The sequence below is a fragment of the Pyrus communis genome, chromosome 16, assembly GCF_041283825.1.
Source record: "Pyrus communis isolate YQ-2024b chromosome 16, ASM4128382v1, whole genome shotgun sequence".
Taxonomy (NCBI): domain Eukaryota; kingdom Viridiplantae; phylum Streptophyta; class Magnoliopsida; order Rosales; family Rosaceae; genus Pyrus; species Pyrus communis.
In genome coordinates, this window is record NC_142580.1 from 8,967,679 (window position 1) to 8,985,427 (window position 17,749).

Consider the following 17,749-nt stretch of genomic DNA (forward strand, 5'->3'; position numbering starts at 1 on the left):
GTATCTGTCCCCAAATCCGACCCAAATATATATATATATATATATATATATATATATGATATATAGTATAATTTTATTCAATTTGCCGAACTATACTAATTCATTATGCATGCATCAAACCCTATACTATCTTTATTATGCACCGAACATCATGCATGGGGCATACCAACAATCTCATCAATTCAATACTCTTATTGTTATACTCAACCAAATTAATTCATTGAATCATTTTATATATCAATTATCAAATATTACAAGTTTATCAGATTCATCTCTCTTCAAGAGTCTCACTGTCAAGAAATTGTTGCATGTTATCATGAACAACTTCAAATATGTTGTTAATTTTTTGTAATTGGATGTTGCTATTTAATGACGGAATTAGTATCTACAAAAATTTATAATGCGTCAATTGGATAAATATAATTTTTTTTTTCTTCGTTTTTTGACGAAGATGGATATAACCGATTGAAAATCCATTACCCAGTGGATATGGTTATGGATAATCCCCGATGGTTAATTTGTGGTTATGGATATGGTTAATTTTCATGGTTATGGGGATGGATATAGCATTTCCGTCCCCAAACCGAACCTTTGTCATCCCTAAGTAAGTATAGTAATTATAATGACAATGATTACTAACTAAGAAAAAAAATAAAAAGAAGATCAATATATTTATCCCATACCTTCACAACAACATTACTCTCTTGTGTTGCAACTATGTTATCACTTCTACAACGAGGTGGACCATCAATATGGCATATTGCATCACTTTCTATGGATTTCTACAAAAATTGCAAGTGAAACATGTTATGATTTATCAACTTATCAGTTATATAAAACAAATATGTTTGTTACATGTGTTCCTTCCTCATCTGTATTGTCCTTATGAGATGTAATCTTTTTCTGTCGTTTTTGTCTTCTTTTGATTACTAGCTTAACCTTGGATTGTTTCCTTTTAGATGGTGGACGACCTTTACCTTTAGCCAACCATGGCATAAGTATACACTGACTTGGGTATGATTGCTACTAGCCGCTCCATCATGTTTACATATTTGCTCCTTTAGTTTATGCATCCCTCTCACCACAAGCATACACTTATCATTAGAATCATTGGCTAATTCCTTAATGTCATCAAAGGTTTTCTGCATCTTATCCAATCTTTGTGCTTCAGGTGTAGCAACCCAATTACTGTAACTTATCTGAACCCTTGTGTGGCATCTATTCACATCCTTTCTCCATCTCCAAATGATGTACTTATCTAGCATAAAGTCAATGTCATGATGAACTAAAACATAAAGCGCGTGTCTACATAATATGCCTCTAAACTCAAACTTGCAGCAATTGCAATTAACTTCAATCTCACGCTCATTAAACTGGACCTTGAAAATGACAGTCTTCTTTTTGTTCTCCTTGATTAGAATACGTTCAGCTATTTGGTACTCCAAAATTGCATTATCAGTTTCAATTGAAACCCTGTCACAATACATTATACTTGTCAATTCCTTTTGGAACTCCTTGAATTTTGAAATTGTGTAAATAGCTTGAACTTGCTTTTCCATGTCATAGTGAGTTGCACAACGAACATTTGAAAAGATAGAATCAAAATCTGCAGAGGCCTCTTCTAGCACCTTACTCCTTAATGCATTCTCATATTGCTCCACAAATTGTTTTAAAGTAGTCTTGGAGTTCACATGGCCATCAAAAAAATGCATTCATGCTCTCACTCCTTTGTATCGTTAACATTCCAGCCCAAAATTTATTTTTCACATACACAAGCACCCAATGATGTCTCTTTGCATACAAGCTTCTAAACCATATACGTGCTTGCTTTTTAAACTTATAGTATCCAACCATCTCAGCCCAATGTTCTTCAAAATCTTCAGAAGTCATTGAGTCATAAACAATGTTATCTAACAAAGAGTTCATGGACTCATATTCCTTATAACTTTTGAGCTTATCAGGAACCTTTTTCATTATATGCCACAAGCACAACAGATGTCTAGTATTAGGAAAAACAACTTTAATCATTTTTTGAATAGCTTTGTCTTGATCTGTAATTATTCCACTTGAAGCATGACCAGACATACAAGCATGCCAGGTCTTAAACAACCAAATAAAGGAGTCGGTATCTTCCCTTGAAATGATTCCACATCCCAATAAAATTGATTGGTTGTGATGATTAAACCCCACAAATGGAGCAAATGGCATATTGTACTTATTAGTTAAGTACGTTGTGTCAAATGTTACAACATCACCGAATTCTTCATATGTTACCCTACTCCTTGCATATGCCCAAAATACATTTCTTAAATGACCATTTTTGTCTAAATCAATTGCATAGAAGAAATTTGCATTCTAAGCTTGCATGCTTACAAAGTAATTTTAAACTGCAGTGGCATCCCTTTCTCCAAGTCGTAAGCACCTTACCTTTTCAATATAATTTCTACAATCTTTTTCTAAACACTTCATGTTCTCATGCCCCCCAACTTCAACCACCACTGAATTATAACTTTTGTTGACCCTTATTCTGGCTTTATCATTCACTTCAAGCTTCTTTTTTACAGAAGAACTAACTTCCTGAAAACACTTCCAATAACGAGTTTTTGTTGGACTCAACCCATGATTATGATCAAGCTTTACAGAATTCACTCGCTATTTCTCACCCCAAGTATAAACCTGCCCTTAGTTGAGCCTTGCAATCATTCTTTATACTTGGATATGGCCTAAGAGGATTATTTGAAGTACTTTTTGATGTTCCTAATCGAGCGCAACACATAGTAATATACCTCAATTTTCCATCATCTCCCTTCGTGATGATCTCTTTATCATTGGAAATCCTGATTGTCTCCCATATTTTTTGTAATATGTAGCCACTTGATCCGCCTTGTCAAAGATCATTCCAACTTGAGGCTCTTGGACTTTTCTTCCACATTCATTGTGTTCTCCATGTTAGTCCCATTATTTTCCACTGCATGAACCCCATTGCTTTCTTCTTCAGTGGCATCAGAAGTTGCTTCAATACATCATCTTCTTCAATACTTTCATTAAAAGTTTCTATTGTATGAACCCCATCGCTTTCTGTCTCATTACAAGAACTCACTTCAACTGCATCATCTTCTTCAATAAATTCATTAGAAGAACTCCCTATTCCTAAAACATAAAACATAATTATACAAGTTTATATATTACACCACACTATCAATGTAAATACACTAGCCATATGTGCAAGTCTCTTAATTTTAGTGTATGCACTGCAATGGCTGAAAAAACAAACCCCACAACAAAAAATCTTTTATCCCTAACACGAAGTGATGTATAATGTCGATCACAATAATATAACAATATGTAATACTATTTCTTTCATCTTTGCTGTAAAGGTTCGGTTTTCAAGTGATAAGAAAACCTAATTTGAAAGTGATCAGAAAGCCTAATCTAAAAGTGATAAAATGTCTCTTTATTTGTTTGCCAGTAATAGGATCTCTAATATATTATTGAGGAACTAAGCCAATTATAGATACTAAGATGATAAGGTCTCTAATGTTTTAGATGTTTATTCTTCTCTGATCCATCTTGACATTGATAAAGAACATAATAAACAATAATCAAACCACGAAACGTATTGTGATCAATGCCTACTGAGGGTTCACCATATCTTGACTTGGGTTCCGAGTTAATTGACCTATTTAGTGACTTTCTCCTAGCAAGACTCTCATTGCGGGTGGGAATCTTGGGAGGCTTACCAGGACTGGCTCTCGAAAATTCAGTTGAAGAAGAGCTCACTGGGACTAATTTAGAGAACCCACTGCTGAACTTAGCCGATGTTTTGGCGGGTGAGCCCACTTTGCTTTGCTTGGGAGCTGAATATTCTAAGCCATTGGAGGGAGATCCTTTTGCTGCATTGATCTCTTCGCTTCGAACTTCCAGTACAACTTCACCTCCATTGGAAGAAAGCTTCTCCGACATGCTTGCTTCCTCGCCTTTCAAAAGCTTTTCTCTCTCTATGGCCTTCATTGAAACCCTACCACATCAAACATCACAAAAATCTTACATTAAACCCCAACTAAACAAAACACCAAAATTGGAATGGCATTCAAAAGTGCGAATTTTTCATATCCTTTTGGTAGATAAATCCCAAGTTCCCTCTTTTCTTTCAGGATTAATCAAATCTTTGTTTTCCTAATTAAATGTTGAAGATTTATATCGATGGCTTTCTAACAACACCATAATAAACTAGTTATGATCAAACTCTAAAACATTAAACATCACAAAAAAGCTTGCACTAAACCCCAAATAAAGAAACGATGGTACACCAAAAACAAAATTTGCTTTAAAAATTTTGACTTTTCAAACCTTTTAGGCAGATATATCCAATCTCCATCGTTTTAACCAAAGATTGAAACTTTACAACAAGTAATCTACTTCCGTTAACGTAACTGGAAAAGAAGTTACCTTGGCGCCAAAAAGATCAAATCAAACAGTACAAAGTGTCTAGAACAGTAAGAAATACTATTCTTATTCACCTAAATATGTAAATAATCAGACTCACCACACCAGAGCTATTCACAGAGCGGAGACAGCACCCCACCAAGGAAAACAATGGAAGATCATTCCAGCAAGTTCTTTGATTCATTAGTGGAAGAAGAAAGGGGAGAACAAGCAGGATTGAACGGGGAAGGAAGGAGAAGACTCCGCGTATGTCACAATAATCATTTAATTCCAGTTTTTTTTTTAATTATTGGTTTATTAAATGGTTCTTAATTTAAATAGAATTCTGATTAATTTAAATGATGTGGTTGTTCACATCAGATGTCATATAAGATGATATATAAATGTGGTATAAAAACATAGTAAAAATATCTATTATTGTGTATATGTATCTAACTACTACAATGTTTACCAATTGGCAGTATACACCGACTCTCACCAAAATGCTTGACTGCATTTAATTACGAATTATTAATTTGCAAAAACTGCCACATTGCTTTTAAATTACAAGACAAAATTAGCCCTCACGTGAAGAATCAATATTTTTCATATTTTTCTTACTCACCAAGGAAACGGATCCCATTAATCCTATATAAAGAACTCACACTTGCAAAGTAATTAGAACCCTCAAAGAAATGAGAAAAATGAGTTCTTCAATTTGTAACCCTAGCTCCATTTGCATTCTGCTAATCTCTTTCTTGGTCATGACTCCTTCTCATGCATTTGATCTCAATTCCATTTGCAAACAATCCATGAACGCATCATTCTGTTCTCTACTCCTAAGTTCGAATCTCCGCATGACTGAGGCACTTTTTCATAGCCTGGCTAGTGTCACCGTAGATTTAAATTCATAATTCCCAAGGAAAAAAAGGTGAACTTTTCAGGCTCAGCTTGTTTTGACCTCTCGGAAAACCCATTGATTTTCTTTGATCTTCAATGGTTTTTTTTTTGTGGGAAACAAACAGACCTGACCTAGCGTAAACAGAGAAAATAAGGAACTGGAATAAGAAAATAAATTCGAGAAATATAAAAAGAAAAATAATAGGTAACCTGAACTGGAGGCACAGTGGTGGTGGTGGACCTGGTGGTAGCCATCCAAGAGAAAACCAAAATCTATTGAGAGAGTCGTTGGTGGTGGTACCAAAAAAGTGTTTATTGGGTTTCGCTAGAGGTTTTTTCAGGAGTTAAGAGCAATTCCAGCCATATTCTGACTTGTTGGAGGCCCGTAATGCTAAAACTAATGATCCCGTCAATTTAAATGTAATTAATTAAAAAATTGTCACGTGAGCAACTATGTGACTATCTGTTTAAGCTTTTTTTGTCAAACTAACTTCTCAACTTGATGAGAATAGTGACAAAAGATTTTTCACAGAAGAAACAAACTTAAATAGTTTTATTAACAAAATATGTCAATATCCTCGTCACGTGACAATTTAACAAGGACATTGACAAAATTTTCACGGAATAACAAAATGATTAAGGATGGACAAATTCAAGAACCAAAGTGACAAGTTATGCTAATATTAGGGACCATTTTGGCGAAAAGGGGTTGGTTTGACAGAAATATCATTAAAAAAGTGGTCATGTAGTCTCTCACGTGAAAATTTAACGATGACGTTAACAGATTTTTTTATGGAATGGTCAAAATGATTTACTATGGATAAACTCAGAGACCGCTTTTATCCATTTTTAATTTCAATAATCAAAATGAGGAATTATGTCAATTTCAAAGACCATTTTGATTAAAAAAAACCTGTATAGTATAATGAACTCGTAAACCTAATTATTCAAGTAATGTTAGGCATCAGATTTGTTCACAGAATTTTATTCAGTAATGATGTGGAAGTGTGTGATTGATTTAATTAGGTAAAATCTAAAATTTATTTTACTAAACAAGACACTGACACATGCACTGACACATTCTTTGGTAATTAAATTTAGTAGTAAACATATCATTAAGGAACCGTACACAAATAAAAATAAAAACTAAAAACTATTTCAAATTATTTTCACTTTCAAGATTTTGATTTCCCTTCCTATATGTCAAGCAAAAAAAGTATAAAAAATAATAATCACCGTAAGTGAGAGATATTAAGTTTAAATCTCATGAATAAAAAGTCATTACCAATTTTTCCCCACCTTTTCATGTATATATCATAAAAATTAAAAATCTAAAAACCAAATAATTTTCAAACAAACCCTGCAGTTTTCGTTTTCGTTATTCACCTGCTGGCAAACTGGTACAAATAGCTTCATCGAATGAGTAATGTCACTAGAACCTCATTGCATGAAACTGACACCATTGCAATCACTCACACAGTTACATTTTATTAGGAACACAAGGGAAAAGCCCAAAGTCAAGAAATATTCTGATTAATCTTTCTATTTGGAAAGGATCTTGATCAACAGAGCCTGTACTTCGGTAGGGTTTTTGAGGGCTATGACTTGCTGATCTGGTGCTGCGATGAAACATAATTTCTCCAAATTGGGAAGGAACAGCTTGGCAAAATCATGGTGGGCAGGATGAACTGAAAACTCTGCAATACCCTCCACACTCTCAAGGGTGACCAAGACATGAGTGTAACCTTCCTCTTGCTTCTCAATGCTCAGCTCCTTTCCCCTGATTAATGTTCTAACGGTTAAAAAGTTCAATATATTTATACATTGGAGCACTATAAAAAATATTTGCAAATAGATCACATCAGACACTAACGTATTACACAATTTTTGGTTGGGGTTTTTGAACTTTAATCCTTCAAGAAGATTAAAATTTAATAAAAATCTGGTGTTAGATTGAATATTGATTTTAGACCCTAATGTGTACTTAATTCAAATTCATATTATATTTTTGTTTTTATATTTAATAGATGACTTATTTAATGTTATTACATTAAATTTTAAATTTATTATTATACACATTTTAATTCATTAATTTTATTTGACTTTCTCTAATTAGTGTACCTAAACGTCTGTATCATAACATATTTTACTAAATTAATGTACCAAAATGCCCGTACCTAAATATATTGTAGTGAATTAGTGTCACATCCCGGCCCTGGCCCCCACCACATCCCGGGCTCGAATCCGCCATAGCACGATATTGTCCGCTTTGGGCCCCGACCATGCCCTCATAGTTTTGTTTAGTCGTACTATCTATTATGCTCTGATACCAAGCTAACACATAAGAAAATATGTAAAACCATAAGTATAACAAAAATTCCGTACCTAACTATATGATACTAAATATTGGTACCAAAATATATTATACTAAACTAATGTACCAAAATGTCTATATGTAAGCATATTATACTAACCCAGTGTACCGAAATGTTCATACCTAAATATATTGTAATTAATTAGTGACCAATAAGAAAATATGCAAAAACATAAGTGTACCAAAAAAATCTCTACGAAAATATTTTCTTATATAAGATGCTTACCATAATGAGAATTAAAATTTATAATATTTTTCATAAAATTTAAATTCACTAAATTATAAATAAATAAATAAGAGACATTGAATGCATATGTTGGCATTAAATAGAGTCTAGGGACTAAAATCAATTTTTAATCTTGTATAAGACATTTTTCTAAACTTTGTCTTATTTAGGTATTAAAATCTAGTTTTCTACTTTTGGTTTATCAAATGATGTGACAATTGCTTATTTATTGTGAAAAGTCTACAACATTCTCATAAGAACAAAAAAACAAAAAAAATAAAACACTATTACGTCAGTTGGGATATAAAGTTGGTCTCTGATACCACTCAAGCGACATGTAGACATGGTATAAAGTATTTCTCTAGTACTACGTTGGACACCAACTTATTACACAAAGATTGTTTAACAAATTCATTGCAATGATTGATACGTAAATCCTCAAAAAGGTTATGATGAGTTTAGATCTATTGGTGACACATCATTTGGTTTGCAATTTGGTTTAAAAGTTTGGTCTCCCTCGCATTACTCATTAAAAAATTGTCACAAGAGCAGATAATGCTTGGGAGACCAAAATATTTAAACCAAATGATGTGGTTGTTGATGAGTGAATTATTACTTAATCGTTGATTAATGTGCTTATTTTCTATTGGTGACACATCATTTGGTTTGCAAAGTTGATTTAAAAATTTGGTCTTCTTAGCATTACCATTATAATAAATACATTAAGGTATGTTGAAGAAACAATAATATTTTGTCCAACTTGAATGTAAATAATGAATTCCTCATTAAAAAAAAAAAAAAAAAAAAAAATCATTTTAATTCTCCTAAATGAGAGGATAAGTTTTATCCATTCTTAGGCCCAATTTGGTATTTTTCTTCTTTTTATCAAAAGTTGTTTCACTTTAAATTTAAGCAATAAAAAAGTGTTTGGTAATTACTAAAATGTAATGCTTATTTTAAAAGCAATGACCTCCAAACAACAGCTTTTAGAAGCAGTTTGGTAAAATATATGTTGTTGTTGTCACCCACACTATCATGTCTGCTTTGTCATTGTATATCACGTTTACTCTAAAATCTACCAAACGCTTTTACATTGCTTTTCATACTCACAACCCTCTTAAAAATATAGTTTATCAAACTCTCACCTGTTTTATTTTGCATTTGATTATTCTTAAAACACAAGACAAGCAGTTTGAAAAAAAAAAAAAAACACTGCAAATGTGACAACCCGTCCCTAATTTTACGATTTTATTTATTTTAAATGAGTGAATTAACGAAATACCCCTTGAGGCGAAGGTGTTGACTTTTGTTGACCTGTGTATTGGGAAACGTATGAAACATTCTTTTAGCGTATCCTTATAGTGCTCGTCATTACGAACATGAAGGCACAAGCAGAATCAAGATTGGAATTGCGATGAAAATTTTACGAAACTACAAATCCGAGAAATACTTTTGTGAAAAATTACTAATTTATATTTTATACATTTGTTTTGAAATCATTATATTATTATTTTATTATTAGTTGAGAGAAAAAAATGGGAGTATTGGCTAATCAGAAAGATAAGGAGAAGAGAAAGAAGGGACGACATTAGCTGCCCAATCAAAAAAAAATAGGGGCAGATGAATCAAGAGAAGAAGGAGGAAAGTTTGACCAATGAGAAGAGAAGAAAGGAGGGGAAAGGAAGAATGAGAAAATGAGAGGAACTAGCAGGGTTCCCTTCGACCTGCAACCTAGTTTCGACTCGGAGGGTTTTCCAGTGATTCTCATCCAATTTTCCGACAAATTCTACCCAACCCTTACCTGCACACACAACCCTAACCTCCATTCTCTCATTTCCACTAAAAATCTGAGGGTTTTGGCCTCAATTTTGCGAGGAACGAAACCGACGGCTTCAAGGACACCCAACAGCAATTCGCCGTTTTTTGCAACTTTTCCCGTCGATCTCCACCATCAAAAAATTTCCCTTGAGCTCAGTAACAATGCCCGATTAGTGGTTGGAGCGTCGGAGTTGATTTGATGACGAATCAAGAACACCCAAATTCTAGGGTTCCGGCGAGTTCATGGCGATTTGAAGCTTTTCCCTGTCAAATTTGACTTGGCCACAGGTATAAAACTTGCTATACTCGTTTAGATATTTATTCTTGTAAAATTTAAGATTTTTTAGAAATAGTTGAATTTTCCGGCGAATTTGGTTGGCCGGCCACCGCGTGCGGCAGCACGTGGTGGCGGTGCGTGGGCCGAGACCCTACCTAAGCTTCCTAGGATAATTTGGATGCCCCGATTCCATATTTGACATCTGATTAACAATATTCCATTGTTTGGGTATAATTTCGCTAAGGTCCGCCACTTGGAACATTATAGCAATCGACGATCCGACCGTTGGATCGGTACCAAACTTTAATACATTATAGTACGTAATATTTGAGGACTATAAAAACTTACGGATTGGGAATCCAACATACGGATATTTCCAAATTGGATTTGTAAGTTCGTAAAATAAAACGTTGACTGCCACTTGAATTGTGATTGGCGGAGATCCGACCGTTGAATCATGGTAAAATTTTATTATGTTGTTTTAGAAGCATAATGTGGATCTTTGGAAGTTACATATCAGAAATTCGAGGTGCGGATCTTCCGGATCGAGTTACATAGGGTTATGGACCCTACCGTTGACCTTTGACCGACAGTTGACTTTTGGTCAATGGGTTTCAAATCATTCTAGAACGTCCTTGGGGATGTGTTTTATGTAAGTTATGTGTTTGATTGATAAGGATTCTAAGACGTGATTAGACATTTGTTCTAGGCGACGATCGTTCGTGACACCTTGATATTCGTTCTAGAGAGTTGTAACACAAACTTCAGGTGATGGGGTCTTTTCCTTGTTATAGTGTGTGTGTGTGTGTGTGTGTGTATTTATATGATTGATAGTTTCCATTTATGCATTTGAAAAAGAATTTCTTACATACACCTGGATTAGACTAAAGTTTATAAGAATTAGCAAAACGACAGAATTTATGAATTATGCTACATCCTACGGGATGCACAGTTATGCTTATAATCTTTGATGCCATAATTATATCTACGGCTATGAATGTCAGTATGTTGATTAGAATTATCGAATCATTGTGGCATGCTTATATTTATGTAGTTTGCTCATCATTGCTGCATCTCAGTGTTAGTGCTCGCCCAAGGCCAGGGCTAGTCTTTCACGTGTATGTTCACCTCCGTACCTCATGCTAGCCTTAGATCCAAGTAGGTGCCAGTCCTGTCGTACTGGTTGCATTAGGCAAATCCGACTCTTAAGTGATCGCGAATAGCGCCATTTTTCGCGTGATTGTAGCACTATAGCGTATATTATGATTACACCTAGTCTTGTCGTACATGTCGCATTAGGCAACTTCGACTTGTGTGCTAGCATAGGTTGATGAGCATCATTTCAATCATACAGGTCGTGTTAGGCGACTCCAACTTGTGTGCTAGCATAGATTGTTTGAGCACCTGATTTTACTTATATTACTATGGAGATTTTGTGATTTTGGATATCCTGCCCTTAGTTACGAGATATTGTGTCGTAATGAATTCTTGAGATTTTGCAGTCTACGGTAAGTATTTTTATACTATACATAGTAAGTATATTTTGGAAACATACTTGTTTTACGACGAGGGGTTATAATGTTTTCAAAAAGGTTTTTATAAAACTTTATTTTCAGACCCACTCACCCTTATTTTTCGCCTCTCCAGGTTTTAGCTGCCAAACTTTTGTATCGACAAGGATTCTTAGAAAATCTTAGTATAGGTGGCTACCTTTGAGGGTATAATCCTTATCCTACCTTATTGTACTTTACTTATGCTCTGTCATCACGTGTGAAATGGATTCATTTCCACTCACAACGCACTCTTATATTTAGGCACTTTTAGGTTTAAATTTATTCACATTTCCACATCACTATACTTTATGACTTCATCATCCTCCTGGTGTCGGCCAGCACAGCTCGATTCGGAGTCCAGGTGGACATTCCGGGTCGGGGTGTGTCAGCAAAACTAGCCCTTTATCCCATCAAAATAAAAAATAAAAAGCTTTCACCTCTATAAAATATACTTCAATAAATGTTTACTTATCACGAGAAGGAATAATGATATGAAGGATTAGAGATGAGATTGACATCCCCTATCTTGATAATCTCATTACATTGATTTTCCGGTACGAGATACCTTCACTTATTTTATTTTATTTTTTCATTTCCTTACTTATTAGTAAACAGATTAATGAGAATGTTGACAAAAAAATGATGAGAATCATATTTATATTTTTTTCAAATCGATAATTTTAAATAAACATACGATTTAGAATCATATTCATTCATTCTTTCACTCGTTATAATTGGGTAAAAGAATCAAGATAGAGATTAGGTGGAGGAGGTATTGTGTACCAGTGGAAGGTCTTCATGGGCTCAACGAGGTTGACCAGGTTGGCATAGGATTCGATGAGTTGCTCGATCTGCGTCTCTGAAGTTCTTTGAACTTTGCCATCAGAACATTTTTTAAGTCTCCTCCCTTTGCTTCCTCCATCTCCCAAACTTCTCTGATCATTTGTTTTGATCTAATCCTTTTTCAACTCACCATTCCTGCTACAATTTAACTTTGTTTTTTGTCTCCTCCAAATAAAAAATAAAATAGATTTTGTTTTGGTCTGCTTGTATGTATATTAAAGGCATCAACTAAATAATTTAAGAGCACTTCGTACTATAAAATTTGATGTGACAAATGTTTGATTGATATTAATATGAACGTTATTTTACTATTAAGTAAGACATTGACTGGTTCATAAGGTCTAATTAGGCCTAATCCTATTTAGGCACAAACTTGACATTATGCCATTGGCTCCGCTGGAGAAAAATTTCTAGATCCGCCACTTGACTACACGATGTTCTTACGTTGTGAAGGTGTCATGAAATACATGCATTCCCAACTTAAATTACACTCATCCTTCAACATTTAAATGCATGTTTTTCTTTAAAAAATATTATTATTATTAAGGGGTAGTGCATGGTTTAAAATTATTACAATAATTAAGGTAATTGAAAATTTTTGAACCCAAGATGCATGTGTAGAACCCAACACCTTATTCACGAGAGATTTTTCTGTGTGCCAATAATATAGATACACCAAATGTCACAATACAAGTGATTGGATACTTAAAAAAAAAAAAATTAACACTTGTATTATGAGACTTTGTGTACTGTTTATGTTCCCGGCACGCTGAAAATTGTCTCCCTGTCTCCTGTCTATTGAACTACATGCATTTACACTCGTGAAACTCCAACGTGTAACCGTGCCAGAATGACATTTAGTCCACTTATTCAAATTTTACCTGTATTAATGTATCTAATTACTACAATGTTAACAATTGGCAGTACACACCGACTCTCACCAAAATGCTTGACTGCATTTAATTACGAATTACCAATTTGCAAAAACTGCCGCATTGCTTTTAAATTACAAGACAAAATTAGACCTCACGTGAAGAATCAATATTTTTCATATTTTTCTTACTCAGCAAGGAAACGTTACCTCCCATTAATCACTATATAAACAACTCACACTTTCAACACTTCAGAAACCCTCAAAGAAATGAGAAAAATGTGTTCTTCAGTTTGTAACCCTAGCTTCATTTGCATTCTGCTAATCTCTTTCTTGATCATGACTCCTTCTCAGGCATTTGATCTCAATTCTATATGCAAACAATCCATGAACCCGTCATTTTGTTCTCTGCTCTTAAGTTCGAATCCCCGCGTGACTGAGGCACTTCTTCGCAGCCTGGCCGGTGTCACCGTAGATTTGGGATATTCCAATACTACAGCCACTAGAGATCACATAGTAAAGTGGAAGAACCGGACGGACAATCCAGCGTTGCGGCTGAGGTACACATCTTGTGCCGGAAATTACAACGAGGCCGTTGCAAATTTCAAGGAGGCCAAGGAGAAAGCGAAGGTTGGTGACTACAATGGTGTGAGAAATGCAGCAGCTGGTGCCTTGGGAGAGTTCAATGGGTGTTCAGAGAACTTTAAGCAGCCACCATCTGAACCAACAAGTCTCTGGCAAGATACTAAGGATTTGCTAAATCTTTCTAGTATTATATTAATTGTTTCTAATACTTTGCTTCACAAATGATTTATGTTTCCTTTGATCTCATGGATGTCGAGTTCGGTTACTTTTAGCGAAAGAATTCTCTACATGTCTTGTTTTTACTTATAGACTTTCAATTTGAGTTGTGTATTGAACAGTACTGTACATCTAAGAATCTCTTCTTTTTTATTAGTGAAAACGATCCGATTCCCTCATCATAAAACACAAAAATAGAAGATTAAACTTTCGGATTCATGGAAAAAGACTTTGATTTACAGTCAAGTGAAACATAAGACAATCAGAATTCAGATCCTATCTTACCATGGGACGAATAATGTACTTCTTCGGCGTTGGTGGCTGATAAACGCTCTATCAAAATTTCAAAAGTTACTCGGAAACCAACTCCTCAAGGGCATGTTTGGTGCTTAGAATTGCGTTAGATAACTCACAGGATTCAAGGTATGTGTTAAAGTAAGAAAGGACGGTCAAATTCCAAGTTTTGTCCAAGTTAAAGGAATTAGATCGATTCCATTCTTGCAATTTCGAAGTTGGCCTCCATTTCTTCATGCGTCACATGCCCGAAGTACAATGAGTTGTCCAATCCAATCCCAAAGAATCCGAGGCACCAAATGCATTACAAATCTCCCTCTCCCCGTCTCTCCTCTGATGCTCTAACATACTGCTACGGAGGGAGTCAGCATAGAAGAGTTTAAAGACATTATTAGTAGGGTTTAACTGACTATTAAACCAATTCAATAGCATCAACACGAATACAAAGCAATGCAGTGAAAAATTGAGGCAAAACCAATGACTTAGAAAACATTATCTCCTCTCTTTCATTATTTCATTCTACATAGGGTTTGTAAATCAGGTGAAACAGACCTGAATCAAACTCTTACATAGAAAATTAAGTTCCACTCGGAGAAACAGGACGATATATGACACCTGGGATAGTCCTTCCGATTTAAACACTTACTGCCGTTGGTTTGTAATCGATCACAAGGACTTTCTCCACATGTGAAAGGAACAAATTTGCGAAGTCAACATGGGCAGGATGAGCTACGTACACGTACTCTGCAACACCCTCCGTGCTCTCAAAGGTCCACTCAAAGATATGAGTGAAACCTTGATTCAGGTTCTCAGAGCTCACGTCCTTTCCCCTGATCACAAAAACATGAACCAAATACTTACATCATTAACAGAAACTTGTCTAACTCAGGAGAACGCTAGTTGAATTTACCACTCGTTCGACAGCTTTAAGGGAAGGGGGAATTGCAGCAGTGATGTCCATCTCTTTGATGATAATACTATACGGCCTCGTTTGATCTAGAGGACTGAATTTACGTGTTTGTCCATTCAAATCCAATCCTAGAAACCAAACGAGGCCTATATTTGACACAAGCAACTCTAGTGTGATATGCCAAATGTGAAAACAGTGAACCTTATCTTACCAATTCGAGTTTTTGGCAAACATACCCACCCAATAAAATTAACTCTTTTCAAGAGAAAAACTGCAACTTTAACCAATAGCTGAAGCGTTAACCCCCTTCAAGCATCAAATTTTGACTAAAGCTGCACCCTTTGGAGAAATGGCAGCTAAATTTTGCCTAAAAATCTAGGATTTGAGGACCCATCAGACTCCCACAGTCAAATCAGCACCAAAACCTCTGTATTGATCAGACTGGGGAAAAGCTAGTCTAAATCAAAGATCAAATTGCAATAAAAATCAGGTAAAAATGCATCAGGATTCAATTCTTTGAATTCCAAGCAGGAACAAGAAGAAGAATTGAAGTTAAATACAAAACATTATGATTTAACAGATATTACAAGTAACTTGGATGATTACCAGTTGAAAGATTTCATGGGTTCGATGAGGTTGACGAGGTTGGCGAAATCTTTGATGATTTCTTCGATCTTATTCTCTGCGATTCCGTCTTTGAACTTTGCTAGCACTACATGCATCACCACTCCCTTTGCTTCCTCCATCTCTCTCTCTCTCTCTCTCTCTCGCCAAACCTCGTATTGTATTGTACATGTATTGAAAAGAAAACGACGTGTCGTGTGATTGTGTGGACTCACATTCTTTTACATTCATGTATTAACATTAGTCACCTACTTAAATAATTCAAATTTCCCTAAATTATGAAGAACATTATATCGTTTCCATAGACAGTTTGACATGTTACATTTGTAGAATATGATCCGAACAATTAATTCTATAGAATTTTGTTTGATTATACTGTTAAAATTGCGTCAACGACATGTTTAAACTACACCGACAATATATTTGAACTGCATCAACAATATATTTGAACTGCGTCGACAATATGTCTGATAAGATCAATTACCTCCAAAATAGGAAGGTTTGAGTATTTTGTGACATAATAACTAATAAACCATGGAAAATTGGGTTTTAGTATTGAGGAGGAGTGGACACTAGACAGGTTAAATTGCATAAACAATGATCCTTGAGAGTGAAGGTATGCAGATTTGGTCTTCATAAGGCCCTTGGTTAGGCCGCACCTTTTTCAATGGCATCATGCAAGCAGTGTAAAATCAGATAGAACACAGTGTTCTGTTACAAAGCTAATGAAGTTCCAATCAGTGCAATAATAGGCATGATTTCGACAGTTCTTGTTCCGATTTATATACCAACTGTAGGTGATTTATACTCAAACACGTAGATTTTGTCCAAATGCGAATCGAAAAGAGTTTGCAAAATCAACATGAGCAGGATGAGCTATGTACTTTGCAACAGCCTCCACGCTCTCAAAGGTAGACTCAAAGACAGGACCAATGAGTCATTCAGACTGAGTTGAAAACTTTCGGTTGCGATGGATTGGAAGAGATAGGAGAATTTGGTTTTAGCGGGCTTAGCTTATCAGCAGGTTCTCAACGCCCACAAGCTTTCCTCAGATTACGAAACATTAACAAACAAAATGGATTGAGAAGTTATGCTACTAATGCTTGACACACAAATTAGCTGCAACTTCTCTGAATTCCTGGAAAACTTTGGTTAAGTGTGGGTGAGAAAATTCTTCAGCCATACACGAACAAAGACGATAAATTTGTGTCAAATAGTCTATAAAAAAAACTAGGGAAGTATTTCAGGTAAAAGATTGACGTTTAAGTCAGATATTCAGCTCTTTGATCTTACATGTATTATGTGCTTAGGATGATACAATCAACTACGTGTGTGATATATTGTCAAGATTTCAAAGAGACGTGTCAGAATATACATTATATTTTATTCTTCAACCTCTTTCACCACTCCCTTTGAGGACCCATCAGTTGCTCAAGAACCAATCATATAACTTATATGCTGGGATTTTTGGCCGCTAAATTCTTTGGTTAAGGATTTAATAAACAAGATTTAAAGGACAGAAATCTAGGGGTATAGGATATACCGAAACATATATTAGAATTTTCGAGAGTGGAAGAAGTCGGTATTATTGAAAGACTTTATGGGTTCGATGTGATTGACGAGGTTGGCATAGCTTTTGATGAGTTCTTCAATCTTACTCTGCGATTCCTTGTTCGAATTTTGCTAGAAATACATGCTTCACCACTCCCTTTGCTTCCTCCATCTCTCTCTCTCTCTCTCTCTCTCTCTCTCTGTGATTTTTTCCCTTTCTTAGTCAACTGCCAATCATTTCATAATTATTGCAACCATTCCTTGTTTAATTAAGTGAACCTA

The 17,749-nt window shown here is 35.0% G+C and overlaps 3 protein-coding genes and 3 pseudogenes across 3 annotated transcripts; 1 reads left to right on the forward strand and 5 right to left on the reverse strand.

The window, feature by feature from the left end:
* Positions 1 to 268: 268 nt before the first annotated feature.
* On the reverse strand, positions 269 to 1,559 carry LOC148689923 (protein FAR1-RELATED SEQUENCE 2-like). Its single transcript, XM_088687136.1, has 3 exons — positions 1,011 to 1,559; positions 684 to 782; positions 269 to 385 (listed from the first exon to the last, which is right to left on the reverse strand). Exons 1-3 carry the CDS (start codon positions 1,557 to 1,559, stop codon positions 269 to 271), a joined length of 765 nt encoding a protein of 254 aa, XP_088543262.1.
* An 823-nt stretch (positions 1,560 to 2,382) lies between these two features.
* LOC148689924 (protein FAR1-RELATED SEQUENCE 8-like) lies at positions 2,383 to 3,166 on the reverse strand (annotated as a pseudogene).
* A 3,701-nt stretch (positions 3,167 to 6,867) lies between these two features.
* On the reverse strand, positions 6,868 to 12,495 carry LOC148689925 (stress-response A/B barrel domain-containing protein HS1 pseudogene; annotated as a pseudogene).
* Positions 12,496 to 13,626: 1,131 nt separating this feature from the next.
* On the forward strand, positions 13,627 to 14,097 carry PMEI2 (pectin methylesterase inhibitor 2). The gene has a single exon (XM_068471941.1). It carries the CDS (start codon positions 13,627 to 13,629, stop codon positions 14,095 to 14,097), a length of 471 nt encoding a protein of 156 aa, XP_068328042.1.
* A 767-nt stretch (positions 14,098 to 14,864) lies between these two features.
* Positions 14,865 to 16,069, reverse strand: LOC137731910 (stress-response A/B barrel domain-containing protein HS1). The gene is made up of 2 exons (XM_068471170.2): positions 15,899 to 16,069; positions 14,865 to 15,212 (listed from the first exon to the last, which is right to left on the reverse strand). The coding sequence occupies exons 1-2, from the start codon at positions 16,036 to 16,038 to the stop codon at positions 15,017 to 15,019; spliced, it is 336 nt and encodes a 111-aa protein (XP_068327271.1). The 5' UTR covers positions 16,039 to 16,069; the 3' UTR covers positions 14,865 to 15,016.
* Positions 16,070 to 16,696: 627 nt separating this feature from the next.
* LOC137730707 (stress-response A/B barrel domain-containing protein HS1-like) lies at positions 16,697 to 17,663 on the reverse strand (annotated as a pseudogene).
* Between the last annotated feature and the right edge of the window lie 86 nt (positions 17,664 to 17,749).

What these genes read in the sequence shown, in the direction of transcription:
- LOC148689923 (XM_088687136.1), bottom strand. Translation starts at nt 1,559, where the DNA reads ATGGAAAAGCAAGTTCAAGCTATTTACACAATTTCAAAATTCAAGGAG. An exon ending in CTAGTAGCAATCATACCCAA is followed by an intron (nt 783 to 1,010) that starts GTCAGTGTATAC and finishes CAATTTTTGTAG; the next exon opens with AAATCCATAGAAAGTGATGC. An exon ending in AGAGTAATGTTGTTGTGAAG is followed by an intron (nt 386 to 683) that starts GTATGGGATAAA and finishes AAATTTTTGTAG; the next exon opens with ATACTAATTCCGTCATTAAA.
- PMEI2 (XM_068471941.1), top strand. Translation starts at nt 13,627, where the DNA reads ATGACTCCTTCTCAGGCATTTGATCTCAATTCTATATGCAAACAATCC.
- LOC137731910 (XM_068471170.2), bottom strand. Translation starts at nt 16,038, where the DNA reads ATGGAGGAAGCAAAGGGAGTGGTGATGCATGTAGTGCTAGCAAAGTTC. An exon ending in CCCATGAAATCTTTCAACTG is followed by an intron (nt 15,213 to 15,898) that starts GTAATCATCCAA and finishes TTTTGTGATCAG; the next exon opens with GGGAAAGGACGTGAGCTCTG.